Below are 24,776 nucleotides of genomic sequence, written 5' to 3'. Positions count from 1 at the left end.
GGTCCTGAACTTTTCTTTGCCAATTGGGCCCACCATACTTGCTGATGTCTTCGATCCATCTTGTTTTAGGTCTCTTTCGTGGACACCTTTTATCAAGTGGGATCCATTTTATGATTGCCTTGGCCCATCTGCCATCAGTTCTTCTTGCTATGTGGCCAGCCCATTTCCATTTCAATTATTTTACTCTCTTGATGATATCATATACGGTACTTTCGTTTGTTCGTTAATCCATGTACAGGTGTTTCTTGTCTTGCAATCCGGAGCATTTTTCTTTCTTTGGTGAATTTGTTAAACATAACCTGGCTAAGCGCAACTATTTCTAACTACGTGGACCCATACATGCAATTGCTCGGCAAATGTGTGCAAGTGATGTGTCTTTCTTTTCTTTCCAGGTGACGTTTTGACATAGCTCTGGGATTTCTTAGTGGTCTCCTATTCAAAGCCTAATTATGCTGAGCTGAATGCAACAAATGGGTGTAATTACTCGTTATTTGATATTCTGGTTATCTGGTTATTTGGTTAAACTGTTTTACTGGTTACTTGGTATACAAAACTGGTAACGCTGGTTATTTAGAAGCCTCCTAGAGTTTGATTTAAGATGGATTGCGCTACAAATGTAACAAATACCAGTAAATAAATAATACAAGTTGTTGGGGGCAAATATGCTGACACTGTAAACCGCTTAGATTTAGATCTAAGTGCCAGAGCCCACTGTAATATCATTGCCAAAAAGGCATTAAGAGTTGTTAACCTAATCTTGTGTAGCTTCTTCTCTGATAATATTGTACTACTAACTAGAGCATACAAAACATTTGCTAGACCAATTCTCGAATACAGTTCATCTGTCTGGAACCTGCACTGCATATTGGACATTAATACAATTGAGAGAGTCCAGAGATATTTCACAAGAAGAGTCCTCCACTCCTCTGCTCGTAACAAAATACCCTATGCCACCAGACTTGAAATTTTGGGCTTGACAACTTAGAACTACACTGCCTCCGGTCTGACCTAAGTGTAGTACATAAAATTATCTGCTACAATGTCCTACCTGTCAATGAGTACTTCAGCTTCAACCACAACAATACACGAGCACACAATAGATACAAACTCAAGGTAAACCGCTCCAAACTCAATTGCAGAAAATATGACTTCAGCAACAGAGTGGTCAATGCCTGGAATGCACTACCTGACTCTGTGGTTTCTTCCCCAAAACCCCAAAACTTTAACCTTAGACCAGTGGTGGTGAACCTTTTCGGCACTATGTGCCCAAACCGGAACACATGTGTTCTGGCCAGAGCGCCAGAAACCTGAAGACCAGCTGGCCGGCATACACACACACTGTTTTTTTGGCCGTTTTCTGGGCCATTTTCAGGCCATTTTACGGGCTGTTTTTGGCCCCAAAAATGGCCTGTTTCTTTTTTCTTTTCTTTTCTTTTTTTTTTTTTTGCTGTTTTTTGAGGCGTTTTCAGGCCATTTGGGGGCTTTTTCGGGACGTTTTCTAGCATTTTTGTGGCTATTTTCCGGCCGTTTTCTGGCCATTTTTCAGCCATTTTCAGGCCATTTTTCATAAACCAGAAGAGCAGCTGGCGACAGTGTGTGTGTCCACAGAGAGGGCTCTGTGTGCCACCACTGGCACGCATGCCATAGGTTCACCATCACGACCTTAGACTGTGTAAGGTCCCAAAATACACTTGAGTCACCAGAATGCCAAAGAGAGAGACTCAAGACGAGGCTTGCAAAAAACAGATTTTATTTATGGCCGAAAACAAAATACTGGGTGGAACTATATCCAGAACATACAGATACAATGCATGCGAGGAGATAGCCACACCTTGGGGAAGGTATGGCGTCCTTTTATACCCTCAGAGACGTCAGCTAGTACCCAACTCTGGCCTCCCAATCCAGGCCTGTGCATTCCTTGTTGCCCTGCAAGGGGGAATAGAAACTTCCCAATTAGTCATCTTGAGCATTTCTTTGTTTACTCAATTGGCCACTTAGGCCCCCTGGCCCTGGAAAGTAGGAGTCTATCCAGATCAACATAAATTAAGATTGAGGTGTAAATTATGCCTTGGAGATACGTACCATGCTCTTAGATGGCACAAGAAAAAAACAGGGAGAAGATTGATATGGGTTCAGGTCAAATGGCAGGGACATATGTTTGACAAATACCAGATACATTACAGGCCTAATAACAGAATATGTTTGGTACAGGAGATACAAATACAAAGGCATATGTGTATTACAAGAACCTAATGGTTACAGAATCTAGTATACCAGTATATCATATCCTAGTATTATTTATTATATCCTTATTATTGTTTCCCTTCAACTGTCTACTGTTGACCTCACCCCATTCCTAAGAGATCTGTAAAGGGGCGTGCATAAGCGCACCAGCGTGCCTACCGTCCCTGTCCTACTGTCCTTTTTACTCGTATCCTTTTCATGTATTCAAAATCATGTTTATACTTTTATCTGTTATCTTATATATGCTTGACAAATAAATAAATAATAAATAAATTAGAGAGAGCTGTAAAGCACTGTGAAGCGGTATATAAGTCTAAGTGCTAGTGCTATTGCGTAAAGTTTTAACAGCACTGAAAAAAGTGACGTAAACTGGTTCTCACACTTACAACTGTCATAGCATCCTCATAGTCACGTGATCAGAATTTGGGTGCCTGCCAACCAGCATGTGTTTTCAACAGTTGCAATGTCCTAAGGCGATGATGGCGAACCTATGGCACATGTGCCACAGGTGGCACGCAGAGCCATATTGGTGGGCACACGAACTCAGCTCCGCCAGCTGATTTTCAGGTCTTCTGGGCCCATCAGAAGTAGAGAAACAGGCTTTTTCGGTGCTCCAGAGGGTCCCCGGGGTGGGTGGGTGGGAAAGGCCATTTTCGCCCTCCCCTGGCTCCTAGAAAGGCTCTGGAGCCTGGGGAGGGCAAAAAACAGGCCTACCGGGCCTACGTGCCATCGCATGCCAAAAACGGGGGGACCGTGGGGGGGTCACATGCGTATGCATGGGGGGTGGGGCACATACAATTATGGATGTGGGCACGCGCACACGTGACCCCCCCCATGGTCCCCCGCCTTTGGCACACAATGGCAAAAAGGTTAGTCATCACTGTCCTAGGGGGTCACAGGATTGTCGTTTGTGATCTTCCAGCCAGCTTTCAACAATCAAAGTCGATGGGGGAAGCCATATTCACTTAACAACCACATAATTCACTTAACAACTGCAGTGATTCGCTTAACAAATTAGCAAAAAAAAAAATGGTAAAATCAGGTGCAACTCACTGAACAACCACCTGCCTTAACAACAGATATTCTGGCCCCATTTGTGGCTGTGAATTGAAGAAAGTCTGTAAATTATTATTCTACTTGGAATAATGTTGCACTTACCAGCCAAGAGTACAAGAAATAGCTAGGATCGTTTGGACAATGAGGGACAAATCTCTGATCCATAAAGATTTCCACTTTGGTTTAATAGCCAGAGTCAGGTTGTGATTTAAGCTGCTAAAACCAAGCAAGCTGCTAGTCAAAACTAGGATAGATTTATGTGTGCAAAGTGCCGATTTCTCAATGTTACTTCATTCCTCATGGGTACTGTTTTGCCTCTTGCCTCACCATATAAATCTTGGGGTGGAGTGGGAAAAAAAAGAAACTAGTAAGCCCCAAATCTGTCCAGAGCAGGCATGAGACAGGCTGAATGATGTTTTTTCCCCCCCAACAGGGTCTTCTTTAACACTTCTTGAAGTTGTTTGGGATTGAAACCAGAATCTTCTGCCCTTCTTGTCTCCTTTTCTCTGGAGCTTCTCAGTCATCCAGGTCATGGTTGTCCCAAAGGTGCTTTTTTTCAAGAGGCAACTGGAACTTTCTGGTTTTTCTTTGAAGACGTTTCGCTTCTCATCCAAGAAGCTTCTTCAGCTCTCAACAGCCACAACTGCAGTTGTGAAGTTAGTAACACGATTGTTAAGTGGCCCCCGACCTTCGCTCCTTTCGCCGTGACCTTAAAACATGGCTGTTTCGCCAAGCTGGCCTGGACTGAATGGGGTTTTAATGGGAATTGTAGTTTTTATTGTTGAATTTTAATTGGACTTGTTGTTTTTTATTGCTGTGAAATGCCCTGAGTCCTTGTGGAGAAAGGGCGGCATATAAATCCGATAATAAAATAAAATAAGTGAATCTGGCTTCCCCATTGATTTTGCTTATCGGAAGAAAAGAGGATCACATGACCCCAGGACGCTGCAACCGTCATAAACATGAATCAATTGCCAAGCATCTGAATTTTCATCGTGTGATGAGAGAGATGCTGCAATGGTCGTAAGCAGGGGTGGGCTGCTGGGGGTTCACAGGGGAGAACCTCTAGCTAAGATTCTGGGCAGTTCGGAGAACCCCCAAATCCCACTCCTGGTTGGCTCCGCCCACCCTTCCTCCCCCTCCCAGGAGTCCCCACGCGGCCCGTTTTGGATGCTGGTAAGTGCAGGGCGCGCACGGAGGCTCGAGGAAGGCAAAAAACGGGCCTACCGGAAGTTCGGGAAGGCAGGAAATGAACCTCCATAGCCTAGGGAGGCCATTTTTGCCCTCCTGGAGCCTGGATAGCTCTGCGGACAAGGCACTGTAATTTAACACCAGCTGTCTGCAATTAAAGTAAGTTCGAATCTTGCCAGGCTCAAGGTTGAGCCTGGTGGCACAGCAGACTAATAGCCTGTTATTATCATTCAGCTGTCTGCAATTACTGCTAGTTCGAATCTCAGGTTGACTCAGCATTCCATCCTTTCTAAGGTAGGTAAATTGAGGACCCAGTTTGTGGGGGCAATAAGCTGACTTTGTATAAAATATACAAAAGTATGAAGGCTATTGCTTAACGCATTGTAAGCCGCCCTGAGTCTCTGGAGAAGGGCAGCATATAAATCAAATAAAAAAAAAAAAAAAAGGTTGACTCAGCCTTCCATCCTTTCTAAGGTAGGTAAATTGAGGACCCAGTTTGTGGGGGCAATAAGCTGACTTTGTATAAAATATACAAAAGTATGAAGGCTATTGCCTAACGCACTGTAAGCCGCCCTGAGTCTCCAGAGAAGGGCGGCATATAAATCAAATAAAAAAAAAAAAAAAAGCCCCACCACCACCGTGGTGCAGGAGGCCAACTAGGCCACACCCACCATGGCCACGCCCACCCAGCAACCAGGTAGAGAACCCCTTGCTAAAATTTTTGAAGCCCACCCCTAGTCGTAAGTGTGAAAAACAATCGTACGTCACTTTATTCAGTGCCATTGTAACTTTGAACGGTCACTAAATATTAAACAGTCTCTGGATATTCTCAGTCTTCCACCTTGTCCCGAAGGTGCTTTTTTTCAAAAGGCAACTGGACTTTGTTTTTCCTTGAAGATGTTTCACTCCTCATCCAAGAAGCTTCTTCAGTTCTCCTTGCAGACAGGGCTGGCACCTCAGGAACAGACTTTAAAAATAGAGCAGAGTTCTCAACAGGATGCAATTGTTGTTCATGGATTCACTTCTCTTTTGCAGGACGTTGTCTCTGTTTCCTCAGATCCTTTTATCTAACCAAAAAACTCCTCCATGCTCTTGCTAAACGCATATTTTTATCTTTTTTTTTAAAAAAGTGACATAAAGAGGAAGGTTGTTCCACATGACTGAGTCTCAAACTCAGTCTGGGTCAAAGTTAAGTGTTTCTTCAGGAGCACAAGCTTTCCAATTTGTTCCTCTCAAGCCGAGACTTTCTGGCTGGCTGTCTCTGCTGTTAGTGGTACAAGCAGCTTTTTTGACCTGTCCCCCTCATCACTACTTCCTTTTCTTCTATTTTTATCCAACTTGAGAATGTATCTATATGTATGAGTAGTGAAGGGGGATGTGGTGGCTCAGTGGCTAAGATGCTAAGCTTGTCAATCGAAAGGTCGGCAGTTTAGCGGTTCGAATCCTTAGTGCTGTGTAACAGGGTGAGCTCCCGTTACTTGTCCCAGCTTCTGCCAACTTAGCAGTTCGAAAACACGTAAAAAATGCAAGTAGAAAAATAGGGAACACCTTTTGTGGGAAGGTAACAGCGTTCTGTGCACCTTTGGCATTCAGTCATGCCGACCAAATGACCACAGAGACGTCTTCGGACAGCACTGGCTTTTCAGCTTTGAAACAGAGATGAGCACCGCCCCCTAGAGTCAGGAACGACTAGCACATATGTGCGAGGGGAACCTTTACCTTTATGAGTAGTGAATAGTAATACAGATAGTTCTCAACTTACAACCACAATGGAGCCCAAAGTTTCTGTTGCTAAGCAAGACAGTTCTTAAGTGAGCTGTGCCTCCTTTTCTGATCTTTCTTGCCAGTTGTTAAGCGAATGACTGCGGTTGTTCAATGAATCATGCCGTCGTTAAGCAAATCTAACTTCCCCATTGTCTTTGCTGGTCAGATGCGGGCTGGGAAGATTACAAAAGATTACAAAATTACACAACCCCGGGATGCAGCAACTGTCCTAGATATAAACATAAAATATAAATATAAACATGCCAGTTGCCAAGTACCCAAATTTTGATGGTGCAATTGCTGTAAGTGTAAATCATAAGTCACCTTTTTCAGTGCTGTTGTAACTTCAAATGGTCACTAAACGAATGGTTGTAAATCAAGGACTATCTGTACTCAAGATGTATTGCAACGGCAAGAAACGTCCCATTCTGCAGGGTTCTCGGGCCAGCAGGAAGCTCTGCTTCTCTTTCCTCCTCTTCAATGGTACAAATTCCCTAACTCCACATGTCTGTTAATGTGATCACAATAAGCAGTGACTGATTGGGAAAAGAATCATCGGGCTCATGATGGATAACTCAATGACAATGGCAACAGCCAAGCTGGCTAAGGATTATTGGAACAGAGAGCCAATCAATATAGAGGATACTGGTTTGAAAGGCTGCCCCATTCGCCTTTCAGCCCCAATCCAGGAGCCCTCAGGCAGTTGCTTTCACGACAAACTATTTTGTGTTAAATTTATATTTACTGACAAAGAAATAAAGGGAGACTAGTATAGATCTATTTCAAGCTGATGAGAGCTAAATAGCTTGAAATAGATCTATACTAGTCTCCCTTTATTTCTTTGTCAGTAAATAGAAATTTAACACTATATATATATATATATATATATATATATATATATATATATATATATATATATATATATATATATATATGTCTTTTTCTTTTTCGTAGGCTTTTATGTGCATATTCTTTCTAGCCAGGTTTTACCTACGTAAACTAAGTTGTTCTACAGCCCTGGTTTTGTGAAATCTCATTCACAAGTTTCTGGGTCTTTTTTCTGCTGACAAACTCCCAGAGAGCAACACAGAGTTGCAGTTTGTCAGCAGAAAAAAGGCCCAGAAACTTGTGAATGAGATTTCACAGAACCAGGGCTGTAGAACAACTTAGTTTACGTAGGTAAAACCTGGCTAGAAAGAATATGCATATATATATATATATAAAATAACTCTCTCTCTCTCTCCCTCTCTCTCCCTCTCTCTCTGTATGTATATACTTTGCTTCCCCTAAAATTGGGCTTCTGAACGCATGTGCTAAAATAACACCCACCCACACCAAAAATAAGCCTTCCCTGAAAATATTTAACTGTATGCGCAGCCAGTTCCCACTATTTCTTCTGGTTAGGGTTAGGGAGACAGAGCTGGAAATCAGGTAAGATAGCAAGAGGAGCCCAGTCTTGCTCCACGCACCCCAAAATAATAAGACATCCCCGAAAATAAAGCCAAGCATTTATTTTGGGGTTCAAAAAAATATAAGACAGTGTTTTTTTGGGGGGAAACACCGTATATATACATACACATACATGGACACACAATATACATATGCACATACACATACATGGACACACAAATATGTATGTCCAATGAATGTGTGAAAATGTGTCCGTTTTTTAATAGAAGCTGGAAATGGTATAATTTCACTCTTGTCCTTTTTTTGGCCACTTGACTCATTCTGCAAACCGATGAGGAGCCATGAAACGTTTGAACAGATAAAGAAAATTGCTGTCTATTTAGGATGGTGCCTACATGCTGGACAGCACTAAAACGTGGAAATTCCTCACCCCAAAATAAAGAGAACAAGTCAGGAAAATATTGGGACATGAATTTTCATGAAGAAGAAGCTGGAAATCCAAATCCACTTGCCGTCTGGGAAAGTCCCATAACCTGTTTTTAAAAATTCCCAATGTGGGCACAAGCACCTCACACACAGCCGCCCCTGCATCACCCAACATGCCTGCTTCATTCTGTCATAAAAATAAATATTTCCAAGACATTATGTCCAGTCACAAATTTAAAAATAATGGCAGTAATATAAAAAGGTACAGTTGGCCCTGACACTGTTGCTTTTTTGAAAGGCTTAAAACAGTGATTTTGTCAGTGGGCTTGAAGACTTGCTCATCCTTGGCTGCCATGGAAGGCCTGATGATCACAGAACGGTTGCCCATCATACAACATAGATGAAAGGTTAAATGAGCCCTTCAGAATGTTCTCCACCATCATTGACAATTTTAAAAAGTTGGAATATACTAGGAGAAATATCTCAATCTTATCTGGAGACCCACTGCCATCTTCCTGTAGGATTTTTCATCTCAATGCCATTTTCTTGTCTTCTTCTGCCATGTGTCCAATAACTGGAGAAGACCACTTCTCCATTAGCATTGATGATGTTACCTATTTAGGTCATGAGACATCTGCAAGCAAACAACCTATCTCAAAGACCACCACTCAAGTTCATGTCTACTTGCCACATGTGTTGTTCCCAAAAGTGTAGTTTCCCCAAATCTATACCTGTGATACTATGAAGAGTCTCTGTTGTGGCCATCTTAAAATTGGTTGAAGTTCTTTTGCTGTCCAGAAATGGGGGGAAAATAGGAAAAGAGTCACAGAGATTAATCACAGTGGGTCTATAGCTTGTACTAACTCAGAATACGCTGCAGAAATTCTCAATCTACGTTCATGAGTGAGGCATGGCTCTTGATTATTTAGACTAGGGGTGTTAAATCTGAGTCATCACAGCGGTGTCATGTGACATATCGGGACTTTTTTCCCCTTTGCTAAACTGGGCAGGGGCAGAGCCAGCACGTGACGCATCCGGTGGGCCTCGTGTATTGAGAAATTTGACACCCCTGATTTAGACTAATGTTTCTCAATTTCAGCAACTTTAAGATGTGTGGACTTCAACTCCCCGGATTCCCTACTCAACACGTAATATATAATATTATGTACTACTAGATGGGCCACGACATACAAGCAATTCCATCAACAGATGCATCGACCTACAACCAGCCTACGAACCCCTCAGAATTCAAATCAATGTGACTTCCCCACCACAAGATCCATCATAAGACCCTCATTTGACACAACCCCCACCAACCTATCGCAAGTCCCTGACATGATGTGACCCTCACCTGACATGACCTCATCATCACAAGAGCTACTGACCACACAAAGCCCTTATAAGCAGAACATCAACATTGACATCCCCTATACTTCGCTAAAGATGTCACTTAGCCTGGCAAGAAAACATTCGGAAACCAACCCACAAGCTAGGAGAAAGAATCTGCACTCTCATCCTACACCCGAGCTACAGTTATTCACCACTATTGCACACTGGGTCATCCTTTCACCGATATTTCCTTATCTAAATGGCGAAAAGGAATGATCACGAGTGGCCAAAAAAATCAGTGGGAACAGAGGTGACTTCCGACTTCCTGCCAGCTTCCCCATTGACGTTGCTTGTGGGAAGCTGGCAGGGTGTGTTGGAAACCACAACCATATGACTGTGGCTGACTGCGGTGACGCTGAAGCGGCCACAAGTTTGCAAACACAATTGGTCTGAAAATCCTTGAAATTTCAATTCCACAGGAGTCATGGGCCCTGGGTTTTGTACGCAATCTTTAAGTTCGAGATGCCTTGATTCATAAATTATTGCTTTATGATGCACCGCTTCAGCTAATTGAAAGTTACAAACAGTCAAACAGACAGGGAAGATTTAATAGTGTATAGATCAGGGTCAGTGGTGGGTTGCCCCCGGTTCGGACCGGTTCGCAAGAACCGGTAGTAAAACCGGCGGGAGGCCCCACCCACTGCCCCGCATGTCGTCATCGGCAATCTGTGCATGCATGATCCCGTTGCGAACCGGTAGTAAAGGTAAGTAGAATCCACCCCTGATCAGGGGTCTGCAATCTTAAACAAAGAGCCATTTGGACCGTTTCCCACAGAAAAGCAAACACCGGGAGCCACAAAACCCTTCCCATGCCTGACTATTTCTTGAGCGGCCACAAAACTAGCATATGTAGTTGAATTAAACGTTTTGTTTTCTTCTGAAACTTTTCTTTTCTTGGATTTATCCATGGTTGGCCTATCGGGGGTTGAAAAGCTCAATAAAGCATGTGCCGGTGGGTGTCGCACATTGGTGGTTGTGACGCATATTTTGAGTGACGGGGAGCCGCAGCAGAGGGTTGAAAGAGCCACATGTGGCTCCAGAGCCACAGGTTGCTGATCCTTGGTATAGATTATTAAATTACATAATTTCAGGTAATATAAAATTATTACCACACTGGTTTCAAAGGGCTTGCCCACTCATCTCTTTTTAATATATACCCGGGCATCAATACCAGACGGCTGAACTGCTCTATAGCTCTACAATGAATGGAAACTTTACAAGTTTTCCTGGAAGTTATCAAAGATAAAGATTCAGCTAGGCTACCACAAAGCTTTCTGACTACAACATAATGTCATTTATTTGGCAATAAACATATAAAGTAAAGAAAATAGATATTTCCTGGTGACATTTCTGTCAGTCTTCATGTTCAATTCCGCTTCTTCACAATTTCCTGGTGAAGAGCAACCTTGTTTTAACAGATTCATTGACGGAGGAAGTGTCCTTATTCACAAATGTCCGTGAAATATAAAGTATATTACTGTGGCAATTACATCCTTTGTAGGCAAAACATCATCCCAAATGGCAGCATTCACGTCAAAGTAGATGATTTATGCAACGTTAGACACATATCATGAATCGGATGGCAAGAGGATGCCATTTGCATAATGGCATGCATATTATGCAAATCATGACGCAAATGAGAAGAAATTGCTACTGAAATTTGGCTCCATATCTGCAGAGTCACTTGCATCAAGGTCCCCTCTGAATCAAGGTCTCGACTCTCGGTGTACTTTGCCATGAAGGCTAAACCGCAAAGGAGTTGAGTAGCTCTGCCTTCTCTTGATTTCTGTACTTGTTATATTTTGGTGTTTTCTTCAAATTGTGGGATACACATTTTTTTTTCTTTTCCATTTCTTTTGAAGACATTGAAAGAAGGCTTCTGTGGTTCTCAGCATCCTTCACTGATCCCAGTCAGAGTTTTAGCTTTCCTGACAGAGGTGTTTGCAGGAGAAGGTCAGAAGGGTCAAATACTGTAACTAATACTTCAGGATTTTGTGAAATGTTAGTTCCACTTTATAATGCCTTGATAAGACGTCTTCAGACAGCGCTGGCTCTTTGGCTTATAAACGGAGATGAGCACCGCCCCCTAGAGTCGGGAACGACTAGCACGCATATGCGGGGGAACCTTTACCTTTACCTTATTTGGATATGGGAGTGACCCAAGTTCTCTGTCTCTTTCTTCCATAATTCTTTTTTCATGAGAACATATGTGAGGCTCTCCTGGATGTCAACTGCACTGAATGCAAAGGGCTACGAGAACTTTTGTTGCAAAAATCATAGTTATAATCCATTGTTTTGATGGTCCTGAGTAAACAGAGGTGGAAGGAGTTACATGAAAAGAAGATCATCCAGTTGTGCTTCAGGTATATATTTGCATCCTTAGGAGTAGAAACTTGGATGCAATCATGGTTGTTCCTTGCTTTTTTTTTTTTAAACTGTTGGAAATTAGCACCCACCCTCTCCTAGGAAAATGAAATATTCTAGGAAATATTAAAAAGGCAGAATATTATATTTCCCTGGTTGAGAAATGGAGAAACATGTTTTTAGGCAAGAAACAGACTCACTCTTAATAGCCCCCACACTCTCAATAGCCCACAGCAAATGTCCCGCACTTAAGAGATAAAGAGATAGCTAGGTCTATTCATAGGCAAATGCCCTCACCCAAGATCTAACAAAGATAGGATTAGCCCTCTACCCATCTAGCAACAGAACTCACCACATGGCACCTGGGGAGATTACATCATCACCCAGCAAGGCTCAACCAAGCTTGGTACTCAGGACAGACTACAGAGTTGCCCCTGCATGGCCCCATGGAAGTCTGACAACCAATCAGAATACAAGCTCAAATCCAAAGCCCAAGAGGGGGCATAAAACCAAGGCACTCTCAGCATCTCTGCCCTTTCCTACTCAGGAACTCAGGCCATGTGTTCCTGTCCACCATTAAACCATCTTTCCAAACAGTCTCCATGTTTCCAGTGTCTTTTTCCCCACTTGGAACGGAACCCAAAAGGATATTTCTTCCAACATAACAATATGCCAGGTTAGCACCATCATGTATTTCAGTTTTGTGTGTGCCAATGTTTCTGGGAAGGTGTATGAGAAAGCCATATTATGGTGGGGAAAGATCTCTGAATATCTTCATTGTCTATTTATTTTGTTACGTGTTCATTGCCTGGTCACTAAGAAAAAAAATATATATTGGGTAATCTTTATTGGTGAAGGTAAATTATGGCTCACACTATCATAATACTTCTTTTTAAATGAATGTAAACAAGAGAGCAACTGCGCATAGATTTGTCATATAATATTATTTGTCCAAAAAAATCCCCACCCCATTGCATCAGTTTGCTAATTCCAGACGATTTGTCTCAAATTTTCTAAAGCTGGGCTTCTTTTCAGGATTCAAAACGGGAGTTTCCCAAGAATTCACTCATTTACCCAGATCGCTTCCACGTCAGCATGAAAGGGTAGCCACAAAGAAGAACACACCTTCTCGTAACAGCTGTTTTGGTGGCATAAAGATGGATTTCAAAAATTCATGGTTAAGACGGTTTCTTTGGCAAGGATATTGATTGCTCTTCTGAGTCAGCTTGGAAAACCCATTAGAGGTTCGTCTCCGCTTTCCCTGTAACAGCCAACACCACACACAAATGTACAAGGTCACAGCCAGATGGTTTTACACTTAATTTTATACCACCGTCTCCTGCATGTATATATTGCTAAGAGCAGCCTATCTACTTGGGAATGAGTGCCACTTAATCATACCAAAGAATTTCCACCACACATGTATTTACAGATACAAATACACACACACACACACACACACACACACACACACACACACACACGGACAACTGCAACATAATAATAACACTTGCACCTGTGTATGTCGACATGCCTAACCAGCTGCTTCCTGGTTCCAGAATGTTTTTTGTAGAAAAAAAGAAAGAAAGAAAACATGGTGTAACTTAAGGAGAAGTTCCTTCCTAGGCAGTTGAAATTGAAATGAAGCTGACAGATGTGGTCAGAGACAGTGGTGGGTTTACTACCAGTTCTGTGGGTGTGGTTTGGTGGGCGTGGCATGACTTGGTGGGCATGACTAGGTGGGCATGACAGGAGAACGTTACTGCAAAATCCCCATTTCCTCCCGATCAGCTGGGACGTGGGAGGCAGAGGATAGATGCGGGTGGTGCCAGTCAGAATTTTTACTACCTGTTCTCCGAACTACTCAAAATTTCCCCTACCAGTTCTCCAGAACTGGTCAGAACCTGCTGAAATCCACCTCTGGTCAGAGACGATGTACAAATAGTCCTTGACCTACAACAGTTCATTTAGTGACCATTCAAAGTTAGGACAGCACTAAAAAAAGTGACGACCATTTTTCATACTTACAACTGTTGCAGCATCCCCAATTCTACCATATCGCAAGATCTAAAATGGACAGCTAACATCAAAAACGTCATCAAAAAAAGCACAACAAAGAATGTTCTTTCTGCGCCAACTCAGAAAGCTCAAACTGCCCAAGGAGCTGTTGATCCAGTTCTACAGAGGAATTATTGAGTCTGTCATCTGCACCTCCATAACTGTCTGGTTTGGTTCAGCAATCCAACAAGACAGACACAGGCTTCAGAGGATAATTAGCACTGCAGAAAAAACAATGGCTACCAACCTGCCTTCCATTGAGGACCTGTATACCTCACGAGTCAAAAAGAGGGCTGTGAAAATATTAACAGATCCCTCACATCCTGGACATAAATTGTTTCAACGCCTACCCTCAAAACGACGCTATAGAGCACTGCACACCAAAACAACTAGAGACAAGGACAGTTTTTCCCCCAACGCCATCACTCTGCTAAACAAATACTTCTCTCAACTATTTACTAGTCTGCATTACTATTAATCTTCTCATCGTTCCTATCACCCATCTCTTCCCACTTATGATTGTATGACTGTAGCTTTGTTGTTTGTATCCTTACAATTTATATTGATATTGTTTCCTGATTGCTTATTTGTACCCTATGACTATAATTAAGTGTTGTACCTTATGATTCTTGATGAACGCATCTTTTCTTTTATGTACACTGAGAGTATATGCACCAAGACAAATTCCTTGTGTGTCCAATCACACTTGGCCAATAAAAAATTCTATTCTATTCTAACTTAACAACTGTGGTGATTCACTTAACCACTGTGGCAAGAAAGGTTGTAAAATTGGGCGATATTAACTTAATTTTTCACTTAAGAACCGGAATTTGGCGCTTAATTGTGGTCGTAAGTCAAGGACTCCCTGTATTGAGCCAGAGGTTTTGCTACATACATCCTGGAAGGTAGAGGCTTGATAATAATGAGTTCCTCTTTGTAATTGTTTTGTGTAAGGTAAAGTCACTGTCCAGACGGACTCCTGGTGTTTTCAGAACCTCCATGCAAGGCACATATGGATGGTCTTACCTTCTCACTGGATGTTTTTTTCAATTTCCAGGCCCAGCTTACAGACCTGAGATTTCTTGGTGGTCTCTCAATAGGAAGCGTATGGATGTTTTTGTAGTTTGGTGTTGGAGAAGATTCCTGCGAATACCATGGACAACAAGAAAACAAACCCATGGATCTTAATCAGCCTAGAGTTCTTCCTCCAGATACAGATGATCAAGCTCAAATTATCCTATTTTGGACACATTGTGCGAAGATCCAGCTCCCTGAAGAAAGTTTTAATACAGGTAGTGCTCAACTTACAATAGTTTATTTAGTTACCATTTAAAATCACAACGGCACTGAAAAAAGTGACTTACAACCGTTTTTCACACTTATTTATTTATTTTATTTATTAGTCATATTTCTATGCTGCCCACTCTCCGAGGACTCTGGGCGGCTTACACCAAAGACAGTATACTAAATAGCATCTTGCCCCCAACAATCTGAGTCCTCATTTTACTCACCTCGGAAGAATGGAAGGCTGAGTCAACCTTGAGCTGGTGAGATTTGATCCGCTGATCTGCTGAACTAGCAGTCAGCTGAAGTAGCTGCAGTACTGCACTCTAACCACTGCGCCACCTCGGTTCTTATTACGACCTTTGCGGCATTCCCATGGTCACATGAGCAAAATTCAGACACTTGGCAACTGGTTCATACTTATGGCTGCTGCTGTGTCCCAAGGCCATGTGATCATCTTTTGTGACCTTCTCATAAGCTAAGTCAATGGGGAAACCAGATTCACTTAACAACTGTGTTACTAACTTATCGAATGCAGTGATTCACTTAACAGCTGTGGCAAGGAAGGTCGTAAAATGGGGCAAAACTCAGTTAACAAATGTCTCACTTGACAGCAGAAATTTTGGGTTCAATTGTCGAGGACTACCTGTATATTCTTGACGAATGTATCTTTTCTTTTATGTACTCCGAAAGTGTATGCACCAAGACAAATTCCATGTGTGTCCAATCACACTTGGCCAATCAAAAATTCTCTTCTCTTCTCTTCTCTTCTCTTCTCTTCTCTTCTCTTCTCTTCTCTTCTCTTCTATTCTATTCTATTCTATTCTATATAAGTGCTACTGCTATTACTATCTACATGACTGCTACGAGTCGGCAATAGCTTGATGACACATCATCACTATTTTTTTTTAGATTAACAGAGTTGGAAGAGACCTTGTAGGTGATCTAGTCCAACCCCCCACCCAAGCAGGAGACCCTACACCATTTCTGACAAATGGCAGTCCAAACTCTTCTTGAAAGCCTCCAGTGATGAAGTTCCCACAATTTCTGAAGACAATTTCTGTTCCATTGGTTGATTGCTCTCACTGTCAGAAAATTCCTCCTTCCTTCTAGATTGAATCTCTCCTTGATCAGTTTCCATCCATTATTCCTTGTCTGGCCTTCAGGTGCTTTGGCCCCCTTCCTCTCTGTGGCAGCCCTTCAAATATTGGAGCACAGCTAGCATGTCTCCCCTGGTCCTTCTCTTCACTAGACTAGCCATGCCTAGTTCCTGCAACCGTTCATCGTATGTTTCAGCCTCCAAACCCCTAATCAGTGGTGGGTTCCTCTCAGTTCGGTCCAGTTCGGCCGGCCGACGATATGACGTCACTGAACCGGTTCTCCCCCACCCCACCCTCCCACCCCCCCACCCCCCCACATTATTCTTACCTTTTATTTGGTCCCACCCCCAATCTATTGCTGCCTCCTGAGTCCCAGATGATGACTAGAGGGAAAAAAACTGTTTAAACTCTTGCCACGGGGCTCCAAAGGGCCGTCCTACAGCTGATCAGTGTTAAAAGCCAACAAATGAGTTGGGTCGTAAGTGTGAGAACTGGTCGTAACTGCGAGGACCTTCCAGAAATGACTCTGACCAGCTAGCCACGCCCACCTAGTCACATGACCTCCAAGCCACACCCACAAAATAAGCCACGCCCACAGAACCGTAGCAAAAAAATTTAGAACCCACCCCTGCCCCTCATCATCCTGGTTGCTCTTCTCTGCACTTTTTCTAGAGTCTCAACATCTTTTTTGTAGTGTGGTGACCAAAACTGGATGCAATATTATTATTATTATTAATCATCCCATCCAAGGATTAGCAGGACATGGTCTTGCTTGTTTTCTGAGGCCAGATGAGGGAACCCAACTGAGAGGCCTGTGTGGCCTGAACAATGGTAATGAAAAGTTGAATTATTTTGATGCCTCTTTATTAGCCCATCCCCCACCCACTCCCTCACCCAGGAACCTGCTAATCTACTTTTGGCTGAAATGCTGAAGCAATGCAGAAGGGCACCATTGCAAAGAGGTTTCACGGGAGACAGAAGACGTTCAGCCACAGACCTTCGAAAGGAAGTTACACCTGGGCCAGGGCTGGAGGTGGGAGGCTTGAATCTCCCATTTCTAACAAACACCACAATCCCAAAGGCCTCCCACAGCCGGCTTAGTTTTATCAGCCGGCCTTTCAGCTTTCCTCTTATTGGGTTAAAGGTTCACCTCATCTATGTATCGCACAGGTTTTTAATGAGATGCTGTGAAAAGATGATGCACCTGCATCATCAAAAGCTCTCAGGAGTTAGGAACCGCTAGAACAAAAATATCTCCCTCCGCCATCTGCTACTGATTCGCTCATTCTTCTCCTTCGCGCTGTAAGCCAATACGGGTCTGTTTTCTTTATTATGTGCTTCAGTCTTATTAATGCCTCAAGGTTACCCCTCAGTTTTTCTCTTGAGATATTCATTTCCTCACAACACACACACACACACACATACACACACACACACACACACACAGACAGACAGACAGACAGACAGACATGTATGTAGGTTTAACTCTCAAACTCTCAAAGCCTGGATAGCTCTGCAGACAAGGCCCTGTAATTTAACACCAGCTGTCTGCAATTAAAGTAAGTTCGAATCTTGCCAGGCTCAAGGTTGACTCAGCCTTCCATCCTTTCTAAGGTAGGTAAATTGAGGACCCAGTTTGTGGGGGCAATAAGCTGACTTTGTATAAAATATACAAAAAGTATGAAGGCTATTGCTTAATGCACTGTAAGCCGCCCTGAGTCTCCGGAGAAGGGCGGCATATAAATCAAATTAAAAAAAAAAAAATTGGTTCTTTAATCCCTAAATTCAGAAATGCCCTCTCTGAAGTCTCTGAGGGCTAGAAGAGCCTTGGTGGCGCAGCGGACTAAAGTGCTGTTAATTAGCACTTAGCTGCCAGCTACCTGCAATTACTGCGAGTTCAAATCTCACCAGGCTCAGGGTTGACTCAGCCTTCCATCCTTCCGAGTAGGTAAAATGAGGACCCAGATTGTGGGGGCAATAAACTGACTTTGTATTAAAAAAAAAAGAACACCGCTTAGGGGGGGCCAAAAGCCCTACTAAGCAGGTATATAGAAAAGTATGAAGGCTATTGCTTAACGTATTGTAAGCCGCCCTAAGTCTCCGGAGAAGGGCGACATATAAATCGAACCAATAAATAAATAAATAGGAGTGATAGAACTGGAGAGGGCCTCCACAGACTCCCTGAACTACAAAACCCATGCCTTGCTGTAGAGCAGAAATACTCCCAATTCCTTCAGAATAACAGAATTGGAAGGGACTTTGGAAGCCTCCTTGCCTAATGTGTTATGTATCTGTATGAGTTGATACAGTGGTGAAATTCAAATTTTTTTACTACTGGTTCTGTGGGCGTGGCTTGGTGGGCGTGGTGTGGTGTGGTGTGGCTTGGTGGTTTGGTGGGCGTGGCAGGGGAAGGATACTGCAAAATCTCCATTTCCACCCCACTCCAGGGGAAGGGTACTGCAAAATCTCCATTCCCTCCCCACTCCTGGGAGAAGGAAATTGCAAAATCTCCATTCCCACGCCACTCTGGGGCCAGCCAGAGGTGGTATTTGCTGGTTCTCCAAACTACTCAAAATTTCCGCTTATCCAGAACCTGTCAGAACCTGCTGGATTTCACCCCTGGGTTGATAAATACTTTCTTTTGAGAGCGGGCCACAGAATTGCATTTTTTTTATGTGTGCCAATGTGTTCACAGTAAAAAAATGACAATAAAAAAACCTCTCCAGGAATTTTTCCAACAAGAAAAGTCCATAGGGGAAGTTGAATATGCTTAATGACCACATGATTCACTTAACAACCATGGCCAAATAGCTTCTAACATCAGGCAGGACTCACTTAACAACCACAATGTTGTTAGCAATGACATTCTGGTCCCAATTGTGGTTATTACATCAAAGACTACCTATGATTTAGTTACAAGATGGAAGTAATTAACTATTTCATTCTTCTGTCTTTCCTTTATAGCCCTGGGATTTCTTTGTAGCCTCCCATCCAAGTAGTAAACAGGCTTATTCCTGCTTAGCTTCTAAACCCAGAACAAGGTCACCTGCTAAAAGCAAATATGGAAAAACAAGGCTGGTTATTGTTTTTGCTATTGTTACTATTCTTACTTCCTAAATTCATTCACTAGATTGGACTGCCATTTGTCAGAAACAGTGTAGGGCCGTGATGGCGAACCTATGGCACACGTGTCACAGGTGCCACGCGGAGTCATATCTGTGGGCACATGAGCGTTGCTCTAAGTCAGCTCCAGCGTGCACCAGCTGATTTTCAGGCCTTCTGGACCCACTAGAAATCGGGAAACTGGCTGTTTCCAGCCTCCGAAGGGCCTCTGGGTGGGGTGGGGAAGGTTGATTTCGCCCTCTGCAGGCTCCTAGAAAGGCTCTGAAGCCTGGGGAGGGCGAAAAACTGGCCTTCCGATCCCACCGGAAGTCGGGAAACGGGCTGTTTCTAGTCTCCGGAGGGCCTCCGGGTGTGTGTGGGGAAGGCCGTTTTTGCCCTCCCCAGGTTCCAAGAAAGCCTCTGGAGCCTGGGGAGGGCAAAAACGGGCCTACCATGCCAACCGTGCCATCGCATGCCAAAAGCAGGGAGAGCTTGGGGGGGTCGCGCGGGTGTCGGGGCGCATTGAATTATGGGTGTGGGCACGTGCACGTGTGACCCTCCCACTTTTGGCACGTGACAGCAAAAAGGTTAGCCATCACTGGTGTAGGGTCTCCTACTTGGCCGGGGGGTTGGACTAGATGACCTACAAGGTCCCTTCCAACTCTGTTAATCTGTTAATATCCAGTTGGAAAAGACACTACGGTAATGATTTCTGTGGAATTGGGATCGTAGAAACACCCAGGAGCATAGAAGAGTTCAGAGGCAGATGCATAAATAAATGTCTTAAACGTATTTATTCATATAATAAATCATATTAACTATGTACAACAGAGATCAAGTCTCATGAGGAACAAACATGAAAAGAGAGAGATGGAGAGAGAGAGCAAGGTGAAAAAGGTTGGAGAGGGTTTTATACTCAGAGTAAGCCCCTCCTTTCCACATAGGGGTGGAGACACTCTCTTCCTCCACTGGTGTTTATATGACACATGTGCCAATGGCTTGCAAATACTTGACAATTTCTCACCCAGTTATGGTAAGAAAGACCTTGAAGGTTTTCTAGGTTGTCAAAGTTGGCAATACTTTATTTGGTCGCCTGGTATTAAAAAAACGGCACAAGCGTAATTTTTTAGTTACCAGCGTAAACGCAACAAACATCCCCACCACATGTCTGCCGACCACAATTACATCATTATGCTGATAACCTTATAATGTATATTTATAGCCAGACGTAACAGCATAAGGTCAGGAGGGAAGTGCATGAGTCAGATATGTTTACATAAGCAGGGCTTATCCACACATCCTTGCCCCGGGATGAGGTGTCTCCCCTCCTCACCCCCAATTTCTGGAGGACAGGAAAACTTGATGTCATCTTCAAACCACTCCTATCTTTTCCTGAGAGTTAGTGTGATGCAGGATGAATTGGACTTGGAGCGTGAAGTTTGGTGGTCAAAATCCCACCCAGCCACAAAAGCTCTTTAGAAATTTGATGTTCCCTCTTCCTCCACAGGCAGTCCTCAACTTACAACAGTCATTAATGGTTCTCTCCTCGCACTGAGCATTGACGGATCATGTGCCATCAAGTTGTTTTTAACTCCTATTGATTACACAGATTTTTTTCCTCCCTCCTCCCCACTCTGTTTGATGGGTTATGGCTTAAGCACAGAATACGAAGCAGCTTCCTCACGCTTCACCGTTATTAGTAAACCATGGTTTATGGCTTTTCGGTTTGAGAAACTACTGATGACAGGCAGTCCTCGACTTACAACAATTTATTTAGAATTACAGCTCAACACAATAATGACCTGAGCTGGGAAGACAATTGACAACTATTTATGCTAATCCCCAGAATGCAAAAGAACATCACTCCCCATGGGTTCCAAGCTCCTTCCTTCCTTCCTTCCTTTTCTCCCTTCTCCTATCCTTCCTTCCCTTCCTCCCTGCTCTCCCTCTCTTCTCCTATCTCTTCTTCCTTTTCATGTTCCTTCCTTCCCTTTCTCCCTTCTCCTATCTCTCCTTCCTTCTTCCTTTTCTCCTTCCTTCCTTCCATCCTCCCTTCTCCTATCCTTCCTTCCCTTCCTCCCTTCTCTCCCTCCCTTCTCCTATCTCTTCTTCCTTTTCATGTTCCTTCCTTCCCTTTCTCGTTCCTTGTTCCTTCCTTTTCTCGTTCCTTCTTTCCATCCTCCTATCCTTCCTTCCTTCCTTCCCTTCCTCCCTCCCTCTCCCTCACTTCTCCTCTCTCCTTCCTTTTTCTTGTTCCTTCTTCCTTCCCTTTGTTTCTTCCTTCCTTCCTTCCATCCTCCCATCTATCCTTCCTTCCTTCCCTCCCTCCCTCCTTCTCCCTCTCTTCTCCCATCTCTCCTTTCCTTTTCTCGTTCCTTCTTCCTTCTCTTTCTCATTCCTTCCTTCTTTCTCCTATCCTTCCTTCCTTCCTTCCTTCCTTCCTTCCTTCCCTCCCTCCCTCCCTGCCTCCCTCCCTCCCTCCCTCGGTCCTCTTCCACCTTCTCAGCTCACCTTGGCTTCTCCAAAAATGATGTATTGTGACACTGTTATGGCCAGCCTATCTACAGCAGTAGGACCTATACAGGTAGTCCTTGATTTACAACAGTTTGTTTAGTGACCGTTCAAAGTTACAACAGTACTGAAAATTGCTGACCGTTTTTCCACACTTATGACCTTTGCAGCATCCTCGTGATTATGTGATCCAAATTCAAATGCTTGGCAACTGGTTCATACTTATGACGGTTGCTGTGTCATGTGACCCCCTTTTGCGACCTTCTGACAAGCAAAGTCAAGGGGGAAGCCGGATTCACTTAACAACCGGATTACTATCTTATCGGCTGCAGTGATTCACTTAACAACTGAGGCAAGAAAGGTTGTAAAATGGGGCAAAATCCACAAATTAGCAAATGTCTCACTTAACAGCAGAAATTTGGGGTTCAATTGTGGTCATAAGTCGAGGATTACCTGTACTTGATCTTTGTCCTGCCACCAGAGACCTCTAAGTGCTGTTTGAGAAACAGACATCATGGAAAAAAAAGGATTTCGGGCTTCGAGTTCTAAAGGAATGTGGACAGAAAATGAAGGGAGGAGAAGGGGAGATCTTGGCCCCCGTTCTCTTAGCATCTGAAAAAAAAAATTTAGCTGCTTCTCATACAAAGAATGCCATGCTGGATGGGCCAATTTGGAACCTTATCTGCCTGGACTTCACTCATCAACAACATTCTCTTTTTTCCCCTTCCAGAAAATCCAAGATATGCTCGGCCTCTCCAGCTTGCTGTAATTTTGTGTGTCGTTGACTTGCAAAATGTAATTAAACGGCAACATCTGTTGGAAATGAAGCATCCTCGCCAGAGCCGAGGAAAAGGGGCGCCCCAACCTCTCCAGTCCTAAATTCAACATGGTGCAACTATGAAGCTGCCTTTTCTCAGGCTCTTGCTTTTATTATTGCTTTGGCTCTGCAGCTCGGTTGCAAAATGTTTCCTGGTACTTCTGCAAAACATACTCGGTCCTTCAGTAATTTGTTTTATCTTTTAGATATATATATATCCCACCTTTTCTCCAGGAAGCCAAGGTGGCTTAGATAGGCAACCCCCCTGATAACAGACTAACCAGTGTTGGAAGGGACCTTGGCTTGGAGGTCTTCTAGTCCAACACCCTGCTGAGGCAGAAAATTAGTCTATACCATTTCAAAATGGTTGTCCAATCTCTTTTTAAAAACGTCCAATGTTGCAGTACCCAGGACTTCTGGAGGCAAGTTGTTCTATCAGGAAATTTCTCTTTAGTTCTAAGTTGCTCCTTTCCTTGATTAGAATAGAATAGAAACAGAAAGAAACAGAATAGAATAGAATAGAATAGAATAGAACAGAACAGAACAGAATAGAATAGAATAGAATAGAATAGAATAGAATGGAATGGAATGGAATGGAATGGAATGGAATGGAACGGAACGGAACGGAAGGGAAGGGAAGGGAAGGGAAGGGAAGGGAAGGGAAGGGAAGGCTCAAGCAGGAGAATCTATACTATTTCAGGTAAGTGACTGTCTAGTCCAATGATGGCTAACTTTTTGCCATTGTGTGCCAAAAGCAGGGGGGAGCACAGGGGGTTGCATGTGCGCGTGCCCACACCCATAATTCAATGTGCCCCATCCCCCCGCGCTCCCTCCGCTTTTGGCAGGGTGGGCCTGGTAGGCCTGTTTTTCGCCCTCCCCCGGCTCCAGAGGCTTTCTAGGAGCCTGGGGAGGGCGAAAATAGCCTTCCCCACACCCCTGGAGATCTTCCAGAGGCTGGAAATGGCTTGTTTCCAAATTCCGGTGGGACTGGAAGGCCCATTTTTCGTCCTTCCCAGGTTCCAGAGGCTTTCTAGGAGCCTGGGGAGGGCGAAAATGGCCTTCTCCACCCCCTGGAGGCCCTCCAGAGGCCCGAAATTGCCCATTTCCCGACTTCCAGTGGGCCCGGAAGGCCTGAAAATGAGCTGGCTGGTGTGCACATGCGCACTGGAGCTAAACTAAGGCAACGCTCGCGTGCCCATATATATGGCTCTGTGTGCCACCTGTGGCACGCGTGCCATAGGTTCGCCATCACAGGTCTAGTCTCTTCTTAAAAACCTCCAGTGATCGAGTGCCCACCATTTCTGAAGGCAAGCTGTTCCACTAGTTAATTGGATAATTAACATCCATTGTTAAGTTTCCGTCTATTGTTTCTTGTTCTGCCTTCAGGTGCTTTGGAGAATAGGTTGATTCCCTCTTCTTTGTGGCAACCGATTTGGGTGACCTATGCCCACCCAGAGGTATCTGGACTGTAAGAGATAAGGAGCTGAAGGTCACCAGGAAGTATCCACTTTTGAATATCAATTTTTCTTTTTTCCATTCTATTTTTCTTTTCCTTTTCTTTCTTTTCCCTTTTTCTTTCCTTTTCCTTTTTTTCCTTTCCTTTCTTTATCCCACCTTCATTATTTTTTATAAATAACTCAAGGTGGCAAACATACCTAATATTCCTTCCTCTTCCTATTTTCCCCACAACAACAATCCTGTGAGGTGAGTTGGGCTGGATGAGAGAGTGATTAGCCCAAAGTCACCCAATTGGCTTTAATGCCTAAGGCAGGATTAGAACTCATGGTGTCCCGGTGATTGGCCCAAAGTTGCCCAGTCAGCTTTCATGCCTAAGGCAGGATTAGAACTCACAGTGCTTTGATGATTGGCCCAAAGTCACCCAGTCAGCTTTCACACCTAAAGGGGGATTAGAACTCTCACGGTGTCCTAATGATTGGCCCAAAAAGTTACCCAGTAGGCTTTCATGCCTAAGGCGGGTTTAGAACTCTCAATCTCCCAATGATTGGCCCAAAGTCACCACCAGCTTTCATGCCTAAGGAGAGATTAGAACTCACAGTATA

General features: G+C 43.6%; 1 protein-coding gene across 3 annotated transcripts in view; it reads right to left on the bottom strand.

Moving 5' to 3' along the window:
• Positions 1 to 1,733: 1,733 nt before the first annotated feature.
• Positions 1,734 to 24,776, bottom strand: part of LYRM9 (LYR motif containing 9) — a 37,837-nt gene continuing 14,794 nt past the window's right edge. Inside the window, exons 4-5 of one of the 3 annotated variants that reach the window (XM_060693199.2) lie at positions 14,929 to 15,045; positions 1,734 to 1,926 (exon numbers count right to left, since the gene is read on the bottom strand). In XM_060693199.2, coding sequence (XP_060549182.1) covers positions 1,876 to 1,926; positions 14,929 to 15,045 — 168 coding nt within the window. In that variant the 3' untranslated portion in view covers positions 1,734 to 1,875. Of the gene's footprint in view, positions 1,927 to 10,506; positions 15,046 to 24,776 lie in introns of those variants that run through there. The other 2 variants (XM_060693200.2, XM_087889647.1) reach the window with 2 other exon arrangements.

This window comes from Pantherophis guttatus, chromosome 1 (genome assembly GCF_059756535.1).
Source record: "Pantherophis guttatus breed Tessera chromosome 1, ASM5975653v1, whole genome shotgun sequence".
In the NCBI taxonomy this organism is placed as follows: domain Eukaryota; kingdom Metazoa; phylum Chordata; class Lepidosauria; order Squamata; family Colubridae; genus Pantherophis; species Pantherophis guttatus.
Note: the sequence above shows the minus strand (reverse complement) of the source record. Positions and strands in the feature narration are given on the sequence as shown.